We start from the raw sequence: 20,335 nt of genomic DNA on the forward strand, positions 1-20,335 counted from the left end.
GCTCCTCCTCTTCCTCCTTACCGAACGCCACTTTTTAAATGGTGTGGGGCACGGGGGGGAACAGATTCCTGGAACATGGATGGGGTAGGCTATTGGCAACTGAAAGCTAATTTTAGGCACTCTAATAGTTTTTTGTCACTGTTTAGTGAGTTTAGTGGCTTTCTTCCTGCCTTTTTTCCTATCTCTTCCAATGTCTGAGTCTAGAGAAGACCATGCTCACCTTTTAGCTCAATCTTCATGTGTTTCTTTCTATGTGTATATAACTTTTAATACAAAGTTTTCCACCAGTCAGTCTGCGGCCTATTGCACCATCTGTACCCCTCCTGCTTCTCAGCTGGCAGCTGCCCAAGGTACCCCTATCTAATCGGCGATGAATATGGCTTCTCCTGCCTGGGCTCGTGATTTAGCTCAATTTGTAGCCGAATTAACCAGGGGATCCAAGACGCTGGTTACGGTTGTGGAGCATTGCCATTGACCGCTGCTGCCCTAGGAGCTCTGATTGCCGCTGCAAGTGTGCCGCCCCACGACAGCCAACGGGCTGCTCGGACCCGGATCCGCAGTGGCTCGAGGGGCCTCCGGATCCGAGGCGGGGGTCGCGCGACTACCTCGGAAATTAAAAGGGGGGGGGGGACTTGGTGTTTTGGGGTGGTGAATGGGATAATGTTCGTGACGCCACCCACGGTGCGTGGTAACGGGAGAGACCACCGCTGCTGTTGGGGAGCCCGGTGAGGATGTTGAAGCAGCAGAATGTTTTAACCCCTTCGTGGATAGGGAGTTTGGTGTCCCGGGTCCGGTGGTGGGATGGAGTGGGGAACCCGTCGGAGGTGAAGGGATATCGGGTACTCACACAGTCCAAAGTCACTGACACTGACACCAGGTAAACCAAACTCTTGAAATGCTCTGCTTCTCTTAAGGCCCTTTCACACACAGAGATAAATCTGTGGCAGATCTGTGGCAGATCTGTGGCAGATCTGTGGCAGATCTGTGGCAGATCTGTGGCAGATCTGTGGCAGATCTGTGGTTGCAGTGAAATTGTGGTCAATCAGTGCCAGGTTTGTGGCTGTGTACAAATGGAACAATATGTCCATTATTTCACTGCAACCACAGATCTGCCAAAGATTTATCTGGGTGTGTGACAGGGCCTTTAGACGAGCACGCTGGGCCCGTTTGGTGTTGCTGGTTGGTCTGAAGCCTTGTCCTTTGGCCCTGTGTGTAACTTGGTGGATCCCTTTCGCCTAAGACTACTCGGGTCCTGCTCACCTGTCTGGCTAGCAAGGTGAGCCTGCTCTCAGGGTTCACGCTTGGGATTTTCTGGACGATTTTGGGAAGTCCTATCCCCCTCGTTGCTCTAGTACCCCGATTCTGGAGTGGGTGGGGAACGGTTCCTGAAGATTCCGTTCCCGTCGGGTGAATTACTGGGCTGCATGAAGCTACTTCCCAGCCTAGGGTCCGCGTACCCCATCGTGCCCTGGCCCCTGCCCGGTTGTAGCACAAGGCAGCCGGCCTGCTCTCTGTAGCAACACCGTACCCCCTGTCACTACCTCCTGCAACCGGGGTTCCAGCTCCTTCTGGCCAGGCCAACGTCTGGTACCTGGGATGGGTACAGGAGCCCAGCTCCACAGTGTGACCTGCACCGTCACTGCTGTCTCACTGCTCAACTCTACTCAACTACTGACATCTCTGCCCTCCCTCTTCCATCCCCCCATCTGGATGGCCCTATTCTTCTCAGGATGCCTAATGAGTGGTTGGTGGGTGTTGCGCAGAGTGTTTCTCAGGATTTGTGTACACCTGTTGGCAGCAACACCAAATTGACAGGACCCGTAACCAAGGAGGAGCGGGTACCATACAGAAGGGCAGATTGCACGGCACCCTTGTGACGACCTGATAGGCCAGGGCGTCACAAAAGTGAATTGGATCACCAGGCACCCCGCACCAGTATGGCCAATCACAAATTCAGTCCAGATGACCTTGAGTTTACTCCTCATCTCAGTCTCCTGGACAGAGGAGGCATCCAAGTTCCCTTTCCCAGCAGTGTTGGTCGTTGACGACTTTCTGGGAGTAACAGCTCTATTTCCCCCTCCTGTTACCAAAACAGGGTTTTTTTTAAGGAGGGGTAAGAGAGTGGCTAGGTCTTTTTCTAACTATAAACATTTTTCAGAGGTTTTGCAAAGAGCTTGGGAGTACCCAGACAAATGCTTTCGGAAGCATATTTGAATGGAGTGGTTATATCCTTTCCCAGCAGAGCTGGTGGCTTCATGGTATCTCGTTTTTATCCAAAATGACCATGTGGCGCCCCTGAATACATCAGGGTGCCAGAGGGAACTGCATCCTTACCCAGGGTGCAGGGCCTACCCCCCCATGGTTCCAGGTACCCAAGAAACCGATGTCACTCCCATCTGCACCACAAAACCCAATCACCTCACATCAGACACTGCCAGACACACCAGGGGGGTTGGGCTGACAAGAAATGGGCCAGCCACTTGTGAACTGAGCAGACTGTGAGAGGAGTTGAGAAGTAGGCTCCAAAGAGAGAAGACCTGGGAGAGTGAGCTCCTGGGGAGCTAGGAACACTGGTTGGGTTGCAAGCGGTGATCCGGGTCTAGAGGAGTCAGGGAGCGGTGGCAGGGACATTTGACAAGGGTGTATAAGCAAGGATGGTGAACCTTAGGGAGATCAACATCCAACACTGCGGAGACACCATCACATGTTTCTCAACGCTGGCAGGAAACTAGCCTAGCCAGGTCTTTCACCGGAAAGGAACAACCACGGGAAGGGCAGTCTCCAGTCAAGGAGACCACCTATGCCAAACATGGTATCCATCCACAGACAGCTGTTTCAGGGTATTTGCCTCTCATCAGTGTGGAGTAGGAAACTGGCTAGTGGAAGCATTGCCTAGTAGAAGACTACATAAGCAAGGATGGTTGAGCTTAGGGAGATCAACATCCAACACCACGGAGACACCATCACGTGTTTCTTAACACAGTGATTCTAGAGCAATGCCCCCTGGGAAATATTCAAAACAAGAAAGCCTGCGGAGACACCATCAAATGTTTCTCAACGCTGGCAGGAAACTAGCCAGGTCTTTCACCGGGAAGGAACATTGTATATTTCCCAGGGGGCATTGCTCTAGAATCACTGTGTTGAGAAACACGTGATGGTGTCTCCGCGGTGTTGGATGTTGATCTCCCTAAGGTCAACCATCCTTGCTTATGTAGTCTTCTACTAGGCAATGCTCCCACTAGCCAGTTTCCTACTCCACACTGATGAGGGGCAAATACCCCGAAACAGCTGTCTGTGGATGGATACCATGTTTGGCATAGGTGGTCTCCTTGACTAGAGACTGCCCTTCCCGTGGTTGTTCCTTCCCGGTGAAAGACCTGGCTAGTTTCCTGCCAGCGTTGAGAAACATGTGATGGTGTCTCCGCAAGCTTTCTTGTTTTGAATATTTCCCAGGGGGCATTGTTCTAGAATCACTGCGTTGAGAAACACGTGATGGTGTCTCTGCGGTGTTGGATGTTGATCTCCCTAAGGTCAACCATCCTTACTTATGTAGTCTTCTACTAGGCAATGCTCCCACTAGCCAGTTTCCTACTCCACACTGATGAGGGGCAAATACCCCGAAACAGCTGTCTGTGGATGGATACCATGTTTGGCATAGGTGATCGCCTTGACTGGAGACTGCCCTTCCCGTGGTTGTTCCTTCCCGGTGAAAGACCTGGCTAGTTTCCTGCCAGCGTTGAGAAACATGTGATGGTGTCTACGCAGGCTTTCTTGTATTGGACAAGGGTGTACCGGACAAAGTCTTGGAGGACTGTCGGCACCAGAAAGCCCAAAAGAACTGACCAATACCGAGCACGACGGGGTACAGGACCCTAGGTCAGGAGCCGATTCAACATCCTGGCAATTCACCTGAGAGGGAGAGGATCTTCAAGGACTTCCCTACAAGCTCAGAGGTTGAGGGCATCAGCACAACGAGAGGGACAGGGGTGTATCCAGACACAGTAACCCACTAAAGTCCTATGTGCCAACCCTCAAGAGCACAGCTACACTACACATAGTGAGCAGGGCCCCAAACAGCCACGGGGACCTCCAGCGGACCATAACTTGTGCACGGAGATGGGCTCCGGATCACTAAGTGACATTGGTGGGACCGGGTACTTGGAAGGGCTCCCGGCAGCGGCAGCTGTACACAGAGACTTTGGTTTACCTGCAGTGTGTGTGTCTCCTTTATAAATTTCATCCAGCACCACGACTACCCGCAGTGAGTACCCTGATCCCTGCACCCTGCTCTCCCAAATAACTACCAACACCCTGAGCCCGGGACCTTCCCTACATGCGGATGGACTGACAACTGGCTGCTTAACACCATCTGCCCTGGTACTCCTTCCAGCAGCGGCGGTACTCCCATTACCACAACCCGCAGGTGGCGTCACGAACTTATCCCCTGTAAATACCCCCCTTTATACGGATCAAAGTGTCCACCAAGCCGGGTCCGGACCCCCTCGAGCCACGATCCCGGATTTAAGCAGCCCGACTAACACCGGAGCGGTACAACCACTCTGCCACTGGCGGTAGTTCTGGCTCTTAAAGATCCCACAGAAAGATGTATAGAATCTGTGCCAAAGTCCGCTTTTGAGATGGAAGGTGTTGCCTTTTGTCCAGCTTTTTCTGACACTTGGGTCTCCAAGGCAGTGATGGCATGGGCTAAGCATTTGCATCAATGTTTTTTGACCAGCTCTCAGAATATGGAGTTGGCCAAGAACGCTGATCAGATTGCGCAGGCAGGGAAATATCTCTGTTCAGCATCTTTAGATGCAGCTGAGTGGTCTGCCCAGCCAGCAAGTAATTGCATGGTCATCTGCCGTATGCTCTGGTTTAAGGTGTGGTGGGGGGGACATAGCTTCAAAGAAATCATTAACAGGTCTGCCATTGCTGGGTTCTTGCATATTTTGAACCAACCTTCTGAAGCATCAGGCAGCAGAGGCACCCTGCTCCCTTATTGCAAGAACAGCCGTCTCTTTCGGAAGCGGAGAGGTTTTCAGGTCCACCCCTTTTGTCAGTTTCCAGCACAGGAGGAGTTGGGTCGCCAATTCAGACCGAAAGCCCCTCAGGAGCATAGAAGGCCTACCTTTAGATCCACACCACTTGGTCGCCCTTTTGAAAACACCATACTTAAAAGGGAGGCTCCCACTTGGGAGTTTGTCCTGGGTACGTGGCCGCCTCCTCCTTTTTCAGGACACATGGCTTGGGACAATCAGTGATCTTTGGGTCAGGGAACTCATCTCTTCTCGTTACAGGTAACTACAGCAGGACAGTACAGTACAGTGCCTTTGCAAAAGTATTCACCCTCCATGGCATTTTTTGTATTTTGCAATCTCCCAACCTAGAATTTCACTGTTTTTTAGGTTTTTCATCAATTCAAAAACATAAAGAACATGCCTACAACTGTGAACATTTGCTTTTCTTTTTATTGTGAAGCAAACAACAAAAAGGACAAAATAACTGAAAACTTCAGTGTGCATAACTATTCGCCCCCTAAAGTCAGTACTTTGTAGAGCCTTCTTTTGCGGCAATTACAGTTACAAGTCACTTTGGATAAGTCTCTATGAGCTTTCCGCATCTTGTCACTGGGATTTTTGCCCATTCCTCAAGGCAAAACTGCACCAACTCCTTCAAGATAGATAGTTCCCTCTGGTGAACAGTGCTCAATTGGATTAAGGTCTGGGCTGTGACTAGGCCAATTCAATTTACATTTACATGTTTCCCCTTAAACCACTCGAGTGTTGCTTTAGCAGTAGCTTTGGGTCATTGTCTTGTTGGAAGGTGAACCTCCGTCCTTGTCTCAAATCACTGACAGACTCAAACAGGTTTTGCTCAAGAATAACTCTGTATTTCACACCATTCATTTGCCCCTCGACCATTTTCCCTGTTCCTGTTGCCGAAAAAACATCACAGCACGATGCTGCCACCACCATGTCTCACTGTGGGGATGGTATTCTTGGGTTAAACAGTTGTTAGTTTAGCGCCAGACATAGCGTTTATCTTGGTGGCCAAAAAGTTACATTTTGACCCCATCTGACTTCAGCCTCTTCCTCCGTACATTTGGAGAGTCTCCCATATGTCTTTTGGCAAAATCAAAACAAGCCTTCCAATTTTTGGCTGTAATTAAAGACATTTTTAGTGCCACTCTTCCAGAAAGGTAACCTCTATAGAGTGTACGGCTAAGGGGACGCTCACACGAGCGTATCAAAACGGACGAGTGTGTTACACCCAGGGATATGGGGTACTCGGTTCTGGGCAGAGTCTCTATTGGGAATGTCACGGTGGTGGCCGTTACCCGGTTCCGTGCCCTGGGCTCTTTTTTTAATGGGGATATTTACAGGGGAGAATAGAATAATGTTCACTTGTGACGCCACTTGCGGTGTTGCGGCTAAGTGTAGGGAGCCGCCACTGCAGAATGTCTCTACTGGGGCTGGTGGTATTGGCAGCTAGCATGGTAGACCCTCCGCAAGTAGGGTTTTGCCCCAGAGGGTGTATGGTGCAGTGGGTGTCGGAAGAAGGGAGTCCACACAGGTGTTCAGTGCAACTGGTTTACTCACTGCTGAAGATGTTAACTGGTTGCCCGAGGCCGGCTGATTTCGCCTCCAGGTCCCCTTCGTCCCAGTGCCAGTCTGGTTCTCTGGTACCTCCTTCCCCTGCACCTGTCTCTGGTAAGTGGGTCCCTGTGGTATAGAACACTGGGGGACCCCGTTCTGTGGTTTGTCCACTTCTGTCCGCCTGACAGCGTGAACCCTGTGGGGTTGGAGTTTCTGGTCCTGTCCCCGGTTCTCCCTTTGATACTGAGTCTTTGGATTCTTTAGGGTCAGCAAGGTCCTTGATGGTCCCCTTTGCTGTGCAGGTCTTAACAGGTCGGCTTGAAGCTCTTTCCTGTCCTGGGGTCCTGTTCCCCGTCAATGCGCAGTTCCGGGAGTTCTCCACCTTACTCCACCGGCAACTACTTTTCCTGGGTTCCAGGTCTCTGTCAACGTGAGCCAGGATGTCACTTCGCCTCCACCTTCACACAGAAAATCTCGCATTGCACTCTGACTAATGTTAGTCAATGAGGAAAAGCTGTTGGTTGCAACATGCTGCAATTTTCTGCGACAGCCATATCACTTGCACCCATTTAAGTGAATGGGTACGGGAGAAACATCGGACTGCACTCGGAAGTTATCCCAGTTGAGTGCGATATATGCACAGGCTGACAATAGAGGAGATGGGGGGATTAACCCCTCCCACTCCTCCGCAGCGCCCGCCCTCAGCTTCACAGTAACATGACACTCGGCTCACGCTCACAGCAGAGCCTGAGCCGGGAGTCATTAGCATATCGCATCCGATGCTCTAGCATTGGATGCCATACGTTCATGTGAGTCCAGCCTTATTGTGGTTGTATGGATAGATACTCCAGAGATTGGGATATTTTTTTTAGAACCTAAACCTGACTTGTTCTTCTCAACAACCTTGTCTCTGACTTGTTTGGAGATCTCCTTGGTTTTCATGGTGTTTGGTTGTGCTGTCGATACCATGATATTCTATTCGCACACAATAATCATCGTAATGATTTGTTTTATTTGCATAAAATTGAGGTTGGCCTGTCTAAACACGATATTAAATGGCTGCCCATTAGATTGCATGTATCCAATCCGCGATTGTTTAATGCTACAGACAGAACATTTAAACCTAGTATTAGCTAAGTAATAAAAAATACTTTGGAACATGGTTATGTAGTTAAATATTTTACATTTCCAATAAGTAATTGAATATGTGACAGAAAGTGATTGTTGGCTGTGAGGGAATTTAGCTATAATTGGTGCAGAGATAGCAGCTGCGAAAGGGTCCTGGTGCCTCAGAGGTCCTAAAGGCTCATCTGCCACAAATAAGCCAGGTATTATAAATAACATATAGTAGGTTGATGGGGATGGGGGTCGTCTTTCCAGCATTGGGGCCCAGGACCTTTAAATTAGGCCTGAAAAACAAAAGGGTTTCAAAGAATCTTTTGACTTTGATATCCACATGCTATACATGAAAACACAAGTTTACAAGGATGATTAAATGCTACAAGTTCTACTAACTCATTGCAATTTTTCAGACACAAGGAATCTTAGGAAATGCAATTTATTCAAAAAGTTCATTACATTTCTGTTTATGGATCCAAAATATACCCAATAGTGTCTAAATCAAAAGAAAACTCCACCCAAGAATCCCCCATTTTCCACATCCTACCTGCAATTTACCGGACTACAGTTTATATTATTCTCATCTGGATATATGTAATTACGGAGTGATAGTATTCTGCCTCACCACCATTGTCGTGGAGAGACAAGGTACTAAAACCTATCCACACCAAAGTAATTCCAAATAAAGTAGGAGATTGAGAACCATTGAAAACTAAGTGGAGTTTTCCATTAAAAGAGGTTACTGGGCTTGAAAACCCCAATATTTTGGGGGTCTGACGATAAAGCTTCATTACCCCAATTCTACTAAATCTTTTTTTCCAAAAATTAGCTAGAAGATATAGGTCAAATAAGGAAAAACATTAATCATTTGACCTAATTGTCAGCGCAAATCATCAAGAAATCATATAGAAAAATTGCGCAAACAAACATTCGAAAAATACAATTTTTATTGTCAAAAAAACCTAATTAATAATACAAATATGGTGGCATGATAACAGCGGGAAACTGGAGACAACGGGCAGCTACAAACCTCAGGCATAAATTGTTGCATACATAATCAATGCATAAAAAGGAACCATGCAGTGAATAGTTCACACAATAAAAAAAGTGTGCCAAATGTCAATGCATCCATCACATAGTGTATGAACGGGGTTCCTCCTGAGCAAAAGCATCAAAAATAGAGGATACAAAGATTAACCCCATTATGACAATCAAGTTGGACACAGGCAAATACACTTAATGAATGAGACAATAGAATCACCATAGCATGGCTAATAATTAACATCAATAGGTATAAAGTAACATTACCTAGGCAGGTGACCGCCCTGTCTGGAAACCTCCTACGCACGTTTCGACCGGTAGTCTTTTTCCAGGGAGAAAAGTAATTACTTCTAAATCCTTTTTTTCTAGATTTTTACTTTGTATTGAGTTTGAACTATACTAAAGAGTAATGAGTGGGTAGGGGTGGTGTTTTTAGGGAAAAAGTTAATGCAGTGTTACGTCACCACCAGAGTCCGCTCCATCGACTTTCTACTCCAATCGCCATGCAACGCCGTGTTCCTGCCATGGATAGTGCTGGTGATGGGAGAGAAGTCGATGCCAGTGGCGCCGGTGGGCGCAGGCTCTGCTCATCCACTGGTCTGGGTTTCCTGGGGATCTGCAGTGCCACTGGCTGACTGTAGGTGGCAGGTGTCTCCCAGCTGAAGTAAAATCATTCAGCTACAGCCAATGGGAAGACACCACACCCTTTTTAATGCCCCTCCTGTCTGCTGACCTCTGCAAGAGATAGTTCTGAAAATTCTGGTTCCTGTTGTGTCCTGTTCTGTGATTTCGTGTGCTGATTACCGCTTGTTTCCTAACTACCCTCCTGCCTGCTGTTCTTGTACTTCGCTGCCCGATCCGGTTATGACCTCTGCTTGTTTCTGATTATGTCCTTGCCTGCCGATTCTGTCCCTGTTTTGCATTTCCCGGTTTGACCCTGCCTGATGACTACTCTCTCAGAATGCAGCCTTCCACAGGTAGTGATCTCCAGGGCCCTGTGTAATTCCAAATCCCTGTATAAGGGTTAAAGGGTTTCAGGGCTCTAAGGGTCCTGCTTGGTGAGTGGCTTCCCTCTAGCTTGTCCATTACAGCCCCTCTGAGTCTGTGGATCCAGGCAGGCGTTACATGTGGTCACTGAACAAAAGTCTAAAGGCCACTTTACACGCAGAGATAAATCTTTGGCAGATCTGTGGTTGCAGTGAAATCATGGACATAGTTTCATTTGTACACTGCCACAAACCATGCACTGATTTTCCACAATTTCACTGCAACCACACATCTGCTGCAGATTTATCTCTGTGTGTAAAGTGGCCTTAAGGCACAGTCCACACCGGTTGATGTGGCCACATTGCTCTGGTAATGAAGCATGCTAAATATAAACGTAGATTAGCAGCTAGGATCTTCATCAGCCGGAGGTAACAAAAATAGCATGGGACCAATTATACTCCTGTGGCGCCCATGAGGCTTCAGTCACCACAGAATATTGCATCTGTCTTAAAGGTGTAATGCTTATCCCAGATGAAAAGAGGTAACCACTGGTTTTCAATTACAAAAGCATTCACACAGAGATCTTACACAAACATCTAGCATGAGTCACCACATACAGGAAACCAGACTGCAGGTGGGTACCATAGCAATGGGTAATGCCCAGCACTGCTGAGTCATTAATGAGGTGGGGGCTGCTCTCAGTGAGTAGCAAGAAAAACATTTTCACTTTTAGTCAGAGTACAGCCCAGGACAGAGAACAGAACAGACAGCCTTGAGGGAGCAGCGTTTAACAGGCTGGCCCTGGGACGGGAAATAGGTGGCGATAGTCCCAGGGCCAGGGGCCACAACACCGTACTTAGTCTGCAGGAGTGAGACTGAAAGAGGGCGAGAGACAGAGGCAGCCGGTGGAGATGTTGGGACAAGAGGAGATGGTAGCTGAGGTCAAGCCTAACCGTTCCCGCAGTGCCAGTGTAACGCCCTGGCCTATCAGGCCGTCACAGGGTATTGTGCAATCTGCCATTCTGCACAGTATCTATCCTCCTTGGTTACGGATCCTAGTCCTTTGGTGTTGTTAACAGCTTGGCCAATCAAAATCCTAGGAACACTTCACACTTGAACCTACCAGACACACCATTGGGGGGCCTGAAGGGAATAGGGACGCCAACATTGGGGGTTGGTGAGGAGAAAGTGAGGACAGTAACAGTTGAGAGTTGAGAGTGAAGGAATGAGGAAGAAGTGGCTCTTGTGAGGAGAGGCCACAGAGGAGAGCTCCTGTATACCCGGTAGCAGATGTTGGTCTGGGCCTTGTAGGAGCTGGAACCCGGTCGCAGGGGACAGTGTCAAGGGGCACGGACTGCCGAGGAGGGCAGCCAGCGGCCTCGAGCTATCACCGGGCAGGTGCCAGGGCACGACGGGGTACGTGGACCCCAGGCCGGAAAGTAGCTTCACGCGTTCTGGTAATTTACCCGATGGGGGTGAAGACTTCAAGTGTCATCTCCAACCCGCTAGAAAAAAGGGGAACTAGGGCACCGATGGGATAGGCTCTTTCCCACTACAGTCCAAAGAAATCCTACGCGTGAACCCTGAGAGCAAGCTCACCCCGTTAGCCATGCGGGTGAGCGGGACCCAGAGAGTTTCATACCAACGGGTCCAATCGAGACTAAGGTGCCAGGGATAGGGCCACAGACCAACAACAACACCGAGGGCATAGATTCAGGCGTGCTCCCCGCAGGCTACAGTGGTGCTCAGAACTTTGGTTTACAAGCTGTTGGTGTGGTTATTCTGGGACTGACTGAGTACATTGGAAACCCCTGTTCCTATTCCCCAACGGCACCCAAACACCATCCATCATCAACGGACCCCGGGACACAAACCCCCTACCCACGGAGGCATTAAACATCAGGCTGCCGCACCATCATCACTGGGCTCCCCAACGGCAGCGGTGGTCCCTCACATTACCACGCACAGTGGGTGGCGTCACGAACTTTCCAAAAAAGACCTGTACATATCTCCCCCCTTCTTTTAATCGAGTGGCCGCGTGACCCCCAGGTCCGGAGACCCCTCGAGCCACCGTGGATCCGGATCCGAGCAGCTGCAGTAGCCCGGCTGCTCGCACGGAGGCAGTACACCAGCGCAAGTCGGGGTGCAGGACCCTCGGTTGGGGACACCTTCACAGACTCCAGCAAATCTGCAGGGAATGGGGATTTCATGTCCTATCGTCCACTACCCACTTTACCAGAGCACAGTGACATATAGGATCCAGGGTCAGGGCTACGGTCGGACCCCATGGCGACAACCCGCATCACCTGCATATGGGACGGGACACTTAACACCAACAGCACACAGCGGCGGCCGATTCCTGGCCGCACACCACGGATGGTGCTGCAAACCATCGCCGATTCCCATCCAACACCGCCCTGGAAGAGGAAAAGTCACAGGTAGGGTCGACGGCGGAGGAGGCCGAGACCCCAGTCACCACTGCAACCGGTGACATGCTCCCCAGGGACCCTTCGCCCTCCTTCCATCCCCTCTACACCTTGTGTACCGCCCTGAGAGGGCTCGGCTGCTCCCTTGCCGGGCCGAGCTGCTCGAGGTCCGGGCTCGGGTTGTCAGTGGCTCGAGCGCCTCCGGACACGGGGCCACGTTGCTCTGTTAAGGGGAGGCAGTGGGGTGGTGGTGTGGGACGAGGTTCGCAGCCGGAGTCCGCGTTGTCGTTGGATGGGTCGTGACGCCACCCACAGGTCGTGGTGACGGGATGCACCAACGCTGTGGCGGGAGTGAAGGGGGCTCCCGGGATCGGTGTTGAGGGCGCAGCCTTGATGTTAGCCCCTCCGTGGGTAGGGGCGGTGTGTCCCGGGGCCCGGTGGGACGGGCGATGATGTCGGGGTGCAAGGTGCCGTGCTGCGGTGCGATGTCGTGCCCGGATGGCACTGGTACTGGTGTACTCACTTTTAATTCACACTCAGAGTCACTGGTAAACCAAAGTTCGGGTATGGTCGGGTCCCACAGCCAGCTGCTTCTGTCCCTTGTGGGGCTGATGGTGGCCCCTTTCCCTTGCACCTTTTGTTTTGACTTTTGGCTCCCCTGCCTGGGCAGTGGTAGCCCGCTCCCCGGCGTTTAGCTGTCGGAAGAGCGCTCGGTTGCCTGCAGGCGCTGGCCCGTCAGATGTTTGGCCCTTGGCGGTGGCTCTCACCCGGTATCGGTGGGCTGTTGCCTTCTTTCGGGACTTTGGGTGTGGATGAACCCGTGAGGTCCAGACTGCAATCAGTGAATTTGCCTAAACTCAGTGGCTTCTAAGCTAGGACGGGGTCTGAGTACCCGGTTACTGGTGCTCCAATTAGCTGTTGACTCCCCGGTTCAGGTCCGGCGGGCTCCAACCCTGGTCCGGTCCCTACGGTTCCGCCAGTCGCTATACCGGTACTCCTGCAGGCGGCCACCACCAGATGGTCGCCTGCCTGACGTTTCGGGAATCCCAGGCTCCAACCCGGGTCCCTGACAGCTTCTCTCCTTCCTCCTCCTGTCACTCTCCAACCTCCACTCACCACTACTCACTAACTAACAACTCACTCACTGTTTGTATTTCCTACCTCAGGACAGTAGTCTCCTCGGTGGGCGTGCCTTTCCACCTGACTCCGCCCACCTGGTGTGCCCTACTGGCCCTGAGGGAGGCATAGGTCTCCCTTTCGGGTGACGGGTGTTTCCTCACAAGGAATGGTTGGTGTGTGTGTGGTGTGGTGGGTTTTGTTACCTGTGACCCCTGGGGTCCAGGGCATCACACTTGCACCTGTTTGTTTGTCATTTACATGTAGCCGAAGGGGATACGGAGCCGAGTCAGGCCAGTCACAGCAACCCTACAAAACCATTAGCCCGGTGACGAGTAACCCCTGAGGCCCCGTGGGGTGCTACACTGACATCAGATGAAGTTTTAATGGCAAGACTCATTAAGAGAGAGCAGTTGTCAGCCACAAAGGTCAGTTCAGTAACGGTGCATCTGCCCTGGAATTACTCTACAAACTAGACTGTCCATTAATTGCTGTCTTTCATCCTAGTTTGTGATTGACTTAGTGTATATTCTCTATATGAGGTAAGAGAGTTTGTTGAATATGTTTGTCTTCTCGTTTTTCTGACCTAGTCTAGACCATTGAACATAATGGTAAAAAAGCACATGCATTATAACCCCTTAGATGCCACAGTGCATCTGAACAGTTTGAGAGGAACAGGCTTCTTCTGTCAATCCATTGATGCCATTCTGTTGTGATTTCATGGTTTTGATGAGTTGCTTTGGCCCTGAATAAGAGCCTAATACTCTGCCTGTCAATAGACTAGGCATAATACAGACATAATGTGCTGCCCTGTATAGAAGTACAGTATAGTGGATTATGTGAACGACAAAGAGATTTTATGTTCTAGTCCCCTTGTTGTTTTGCGCTAGGGTTTATTTTAGGGGTTGGGCTTATTCCCTGGGAAACACGGATGAGGGAAAGTTTACCCCCCAAAAAATGCAGATCCCGCTTCCCAGGAAAATCATACTTAAGAGACCCGGACGTCTGCGTGGCTCCCAGGTCCCCCTGTGATCTTCGGAAGGCACGAAAAAGCTGTGGAAAGATAAGGCGCAATAGGGTCTTACCCGGTATGACAAAAGATGGTGAATGTCAGAAGGAACACTCACCTGGTAGGGTTGTGTCAGTCACAACCCCTTTGAAAGCATGTAAATAACGTGGAAGGCAGCGGTCCCGCAGCAAAGAGTAGTTTCAAACAGCAGGAGAAAAGCAGGTTTTGAATACTGCGCCAAACCACAGGAGTCCAGGTAGAGATAGTAATACTATAGCCTATAGTATTATCTGCACATTTGTCCTGAGGAAGAGGACAGATATGTCCTTGAAACGAGTAGACCTGTGAAAATAAAGAAAAGCGTTTTACTATCTCCACCTGGACTCCTGTGGTTTGGCGCGGTATTCAAAACCTGCTTTTCTCCTGCTGTTTGAAACTAACCTGTGATCTTCGGTGACCGCTCCCAGCAGACATGCTCCACGTGATCCTCCCCTGCTTCTGGCCGACACTCACATACATCACAATTGCACACAAACACTCACCACATTCGGTGATACCGATTGCTTCTGGCTGGCAGAGAAACCTGGGGTGCAGTGCAGTGGAGAGTGAGGACCTGTGGTGGAATGCATGGAGGACTTATCACTGGATGTGGTGAGTATGTGTGCGATCTGATGTATGATTGTGTGTGCTATCTGATGTCTGTGGGTGTGCGATCCGATGTGTGTGGGTGTGCGATCCGATGTGTGTGGGTGTGTGATCTGATGTGTGTAGGTGTGCGATCTGATGTGTGTGGGTGTGCGATCTGATGTGTATAGGTGTGCGATCCGATGTGTATAGGTGTGCGATCTGATGTGTGTGGGTATGCGATCTGATGTGTGTGTGCGATCTGATGTGTGTGTGCGATCTGATGTGTGTGTGCGATCTGATGTGTGTGTGCGATCTGATGTGTGTGTGCGATCTGATGTGTGTGCAATCTGAGGTGTGTGCAATCTGAGGTGTGTGTGTGCAATCTGAGGTGTGTGTGCAATCTGAGGTGTGTGTGCAATCTGAGGTGTGTATGCGATCTGATGTGTGTGGGTGTGCGATCTGATGTGTGTGGGTGTGCACAGGATCTGACTTCTTTCTTCTCTCTTTTGGGGGTGTCTGCTTTCTATAATGAAGTGTCCTGCTGCATTCTTTAACTTTTTTAGCTGCAGGGACACTTCATTATTGAATCACAACTAGGGCTTATTTTCAAGGTAAGTCTTATATTCAGGGAAACATGGTAATGTAAAAAAAAGTCTCTCAAAATGTTGTAAAGTGCAAAAAATTAAAACAAAAACAAAACACCTTCTAGTGTAGTAATAAAAGATGTTGAGCAAGAATGCAATTTATCTTTATATTAGTGCCATATCTGCAGGTTCATAGCGTGTTGGTTTTCTTTTTTTTTTAAAATGACAGATGCCATTTACAAATAAAAATGTGTCTTTAAAAATATAATTTTCTTTTTTTGTATTTCACTTCTTAAAAAATGGAAGAAAAAGTGATCTAAAAATTGTAACATTGAAAACTATGGGTTAATCTGGTAATCTGAAAGGTAATCATTCACATACCGTACACGGAAAAATAAAAAAGCATGGCTTGCAGATCATGGGGACACAAAAACAGCTTTTATTGTGCAAGAGGAAACTAAAACAAAAAACTGTAAATTTCGGTATTGCTCGTACTACGTTATGTTAGAAAATGTAAAAGGAAAAAAAGTGGTGTCATTTTTTTTTTTTTATTACTGTCTATCTACTATACTCTATGTATCGGCTAGCTACCTTGGCTTTGATATTTCCTATTTGTGACCAGATTTGCTTTTCGCACCTCGCAGACAGCTGCGCTCAGTCTTAGGGATTGTAACGTGGAGCAGGAAACGTAAATGTATTCCATTTGCACATCAGAGTCTCAGGGAGCCCGTCAACTCGGCGTCAACTCAACGTGTCACCTGGAGTGTGAATGTGATTCTTACACCAGAACATCCAGTGAATGAGTTACAACCAGATCACGTAAGGATAGAAGAGCTAAAGTGGCAAATTTACCAAACCTATAGGTGAAATTTCCGAGCATTATTGGTGGGGTCATTATAAATCATCGTATATTTAGTTATCGGGGTGTTTTATAGATTTTTAGGCAATCAATAGATGATTTGTACAGTTTGAAACTCCTGATCCTTAATATCAAACTTGTATCAGTACTATACCCTATTTATAATAGTGATGCCCTCTAATCTCTAATTTGGTAGAGGGCAACTTCTGCACACTTTAGAATTAGAGTCCGTTTAGACGGACCAACTGGTGGCACGATACAACCACCGATCGGTAAACTTTTACCGATCTGAGGTGGTTTGAATGCCTATCCTGTTTACAAAGGATGGTGCACCTCCAAGAACGATGATCAATTATGCAGCATAAAAGATAATTTCACCCAATGATCAAATAATTTGCTCATTCATGTAGTGGTCGACAGTCTGTTTACATGGTAAGATAATCGTAAAGTGAGCATTTCATATTCACGCTTATCTTGCAGTGTAAAGGCCCTCGATCACACTTAAGCGGGCTTTACACGCTACGACATCGCTCAAGTGATCTCGTTGGGATCACAGATTTTGTGACGCACATCCGGATGCTTTAGCGATGCCGTTGCGTGTGACACCTATGAGCGATTTTGCATCATCGCAAAAACGTGCAAAATCGCTCATCGGTGACATGGGGGTCCATTCTCAAATATCGTTACTGCAGCAGTAACGAAGTTGTTCCTCGTTCCTGTGGCAGCCTACATCGCTCCGTGTGACACCGCAGGAGTGAGGAACCTCACCTTACCTGCGTCCCGGCCACAATGCGGAAGGAAGGAGGTGGGCGGGATGTTACGTCCCTCTCATCTCCGCCCCTCCGCTTCTATTGGGCGGCAGTTCAGTGACGCTGCTGTGACGTCGCTGTGACGCTGAACGAACCGCCCCCTTAGAAAGGAGGTGGTTCGCCGGTCACAGCGACGTCGCAGGGAAGGTAAGTCCGTGTGACGGGTCCGGGTGATGTTGTGTGACACGGGCAGCGATTGGCCCGTGTCACACAACCGATGGGGCGGGTACGCATGCTGGCGATATTGGTACCGATATCGCAGTGTGTAAAGCGCCCTTTAGGCTTCAAACGTTTCAGTTGTGAACTATAGCATTTCCAGGGGAGCTTTATAGTAGAGCTTCTGAGGAAGTAAAGCTTATTACAGACAACTGGCAGAAAGTTTCCAGCACATTGAGGTCTCTGATTTGGTCTCACCAGTACCATAAACCCCATACACATGAGATAGCGGTCAGCCAGACAGCTATCATTCGCCTGGCAGATATTTCTTCTGACTCCCCTATTTTGAGGAACACTTGGATGATTAAACTTCTACAGGTCTGTTCCATCTCTTCCCCACCTCATCCATTGGGGTTGTTTGGGAAGGCCCCCACAAACATTAGACTGCAGGTTGATCTCACAAACTATGGGGAGTTTGACCAACTTTGTGTCAGTCATTTCTTGGTGAGGTTAGTGATAGGCTCAGGATCTCTTTTTTCATCAGAGGCCTTACACAGTGCAGATATAATGTCATCTTTCCTAGCTACCATATCTGCAAGCTCATTAACTCTGTCTATGCGACTTCTCTGCTGACCACTTTTGGCCTGGATAAAAAACCTCTGCTTCCTGCAGAGGATGCTGGTTATTCAGTTCAGTCTGGAGCCAGGCCTGAAGCCGTGAGGAGGTGCATGCTGCTGCCTGTTGTGTTGGTGTGTGAAGGTATCTTGTTTTGTAAGGGTACTTTCACACTTGCGTTATTTTTTTTTGCCGCAATCCGCTGTCTTGGGAAACAGCAGAATCCGTTAACGGATTCCGCTGTTTCCCATAGACTTGCATTGATGACGGATTGTGCCAAAAGTACCTGCGTTGCTTCCGTTGGCCGACGCTCCGTTGCTTCCGCCGAGCAGAAGCAACACTGAATGTAACGTTAAATGCTTGCGTCAAAATGACGCAGACCAGCGGATTCCGTTGCTTCCGTTAAAATTTATAATGGTTCCCTATGGTAGCGGATTCCGTTGCTAAGTGCTTAACAACAGAATCCGCTGCTGGATTCCGCTAATTTCTAATGAGCATGCCCAAAATTAAAGAAGTGAAAAAAGAAAAAAAAACAGAGCCAACGCATTTCGTTAGACGGACGCCTAACGGACGCCAAACGGATGCAAAGGTCCGTTATTTCACAGGAATCAGCTAACGGATTACTGTGAAATAATGGATCTGTTGCATCCGTTGACACCACAAAAATAACGGATGCGTCAAAACGACGCAGCAACGGACCCAGCGGATTTCACTCAACGCAAGTGTGAAACTAGCCTTACTTTCTCCTTTCTATGTTTCCCCTCCCTGTAAACCTTTTGTTGTTCCCTACTGTTGGTATTAGGTGTGAGTGAAGTTTTTTTGTACCCCTGTCTGTCAGTATTGTTTGTGGGGTTTTCTCCTTCTGTCCTTGCCCTGCTCCCGGGTGGGGGGTTGTGTGTGCCTCTTATCATCATGGGCAAGGACAGGAGACAGGGAGACATTGGGGGCTTAGACCTCATTACCTTTAAGCGTACCACTGGGCTGAGTTAAAGCCTAGGGTAAGCTTAGTTTGAGGGTCAGAATAGGGACTTCCATCCAGTCACCCCCCAATTCCTGTCACTCCGGTGACACTTTGGTATAATTTGTTTGTGTCCTAATAATATTATCTTCTTATGTGTCTAAATGTGAAAGATTCCAAAAAATGTGGTAAGACTAAAAACAGAGCTATTTCGCTTGCTCCGCGGCAATTCTCATGCCTGCAAAGTATTACTATGGTTTCCGGCTACAGTGATCTGGCGTGTGAGAGAGGGACATAAGCTATGTTGAGCAACATAGGTAAAGGGGAGGTGGGATAGATAGTGTTTTGAATACTAAAACTGGACATATTGATGAGAATTGTTGGACATTCATTCGGCCAACCGCTTCCTCACCTGACGCCTCAAACACTGTAGGGCAAACATTCATTTAGTAGGGAGCTATCTCTCCGATACCTCATACACATGAGCGCCTGGCGAAGTATTTGTTTTTTCAACGAGGAGAGAGTAAAAAGCTGATGCCAGGAATAGAGTTAATCCGCGCCGATCCGGATTTTGCCGATCCGGGTTCGCTCAACACTAGCCAGGAACCTTTGTATATCTCCTCTGAAAACAAAAGGATCGGCTTTGGAAATTCCATTTGCCCAGTATTTCTTTACTGTGAGATCATCTATTGGGGAAAAGTCTGGCGGCTCCCATGCACATCAGCTGATTCCTCCCAAATTGGCTTGAACAGGCCAACTTTCATCTAACGCATATGGGGGCCTTTGGAAATGTAGCTAAAACTACTGACATGAATGCTCCAAAAAGTAGAGAACAGCAAAGGAACGCTTACCCAAATGAGGCTGGACATTTAATTACTTGATGTATGTCTTAATGGTTTTTTTTGTGTCTTATGCAGAGACGGAGGTGTGCCCACAGTGTGACAGCGAGATTAAAGCCGACTCTCTCTATGAACACATGTGTGCCAGTGAATTCGGTAAGAGAAGCTCCTAAAATAAAGCTGACCCTGTATTGCTTGAGTAAAGCTCTAATTGAGTCCTACAGAGGAACTTCTGTTTTTAGACCACCCTTTCTTAATTTAGTGATACGCCCAGTTGTGATGTGAAGCAATGCCACATTACATCAACGCCTATGGCCTTAGAAGGATCCTACCACGTTGTACATATAGTCCGATCTGTAGATAGCATGGTATAGAGAAGTAGCTTAGCAGACTAATTATTATTATTATTATTTATTATCATAGCGCTATCAATTCCATGGTGCCTTACATGTGAAAGGGGTATACATAATAGGGACAAGTACAATAATCATAAACAATACAATACACAGACTGGTACAGGAGGATAGAGGTCCCTGCCCGCGAAGGCTTACAGTCTACATACAGCTTTGTTGGAAAAGATTTAGTATCACGTGT

General features: G+C 48.5%; 1 protein-coding gene across 1 annotated transcript in view; it reads left to right on the plus strand.

The window, feature by feature from the left end:
- Positions 1-20,335, plus strand: part of SFRP1 (secreted frizzled related protein 1) — a 61,561-nt gene that overhangs the window by 35,219 nt on the left and 6,007 nt on the right. The window contains exon 2 of the mRNA XM_075342945.1: positions 19,820-19,897. Within this exon, the coding sequence (XP_075199060.1) occupies positions 19,820-19,897 (78 nt within the window). The remainder of the gene's footprint in view (positions 1-19,819; positions 19,898-20,335) is intronic.

Source organism: Anomaloglossus baeobatrachus, chromosome 4, assembly GCF_048569485.1.
Source record: "Anomaloglossus baeobatrachus isolate aAnoBae1 chromosome 4, aAnoBae1.hap1, whole genome shotgun sequence".
Classification (NCBI taxonomy): Eukaryota; Metazoa; Chordata; class Amphibia; order Anura; family Aromobatidae; genus Anomaloglossus; species Anomaloglossus baeobatrachus.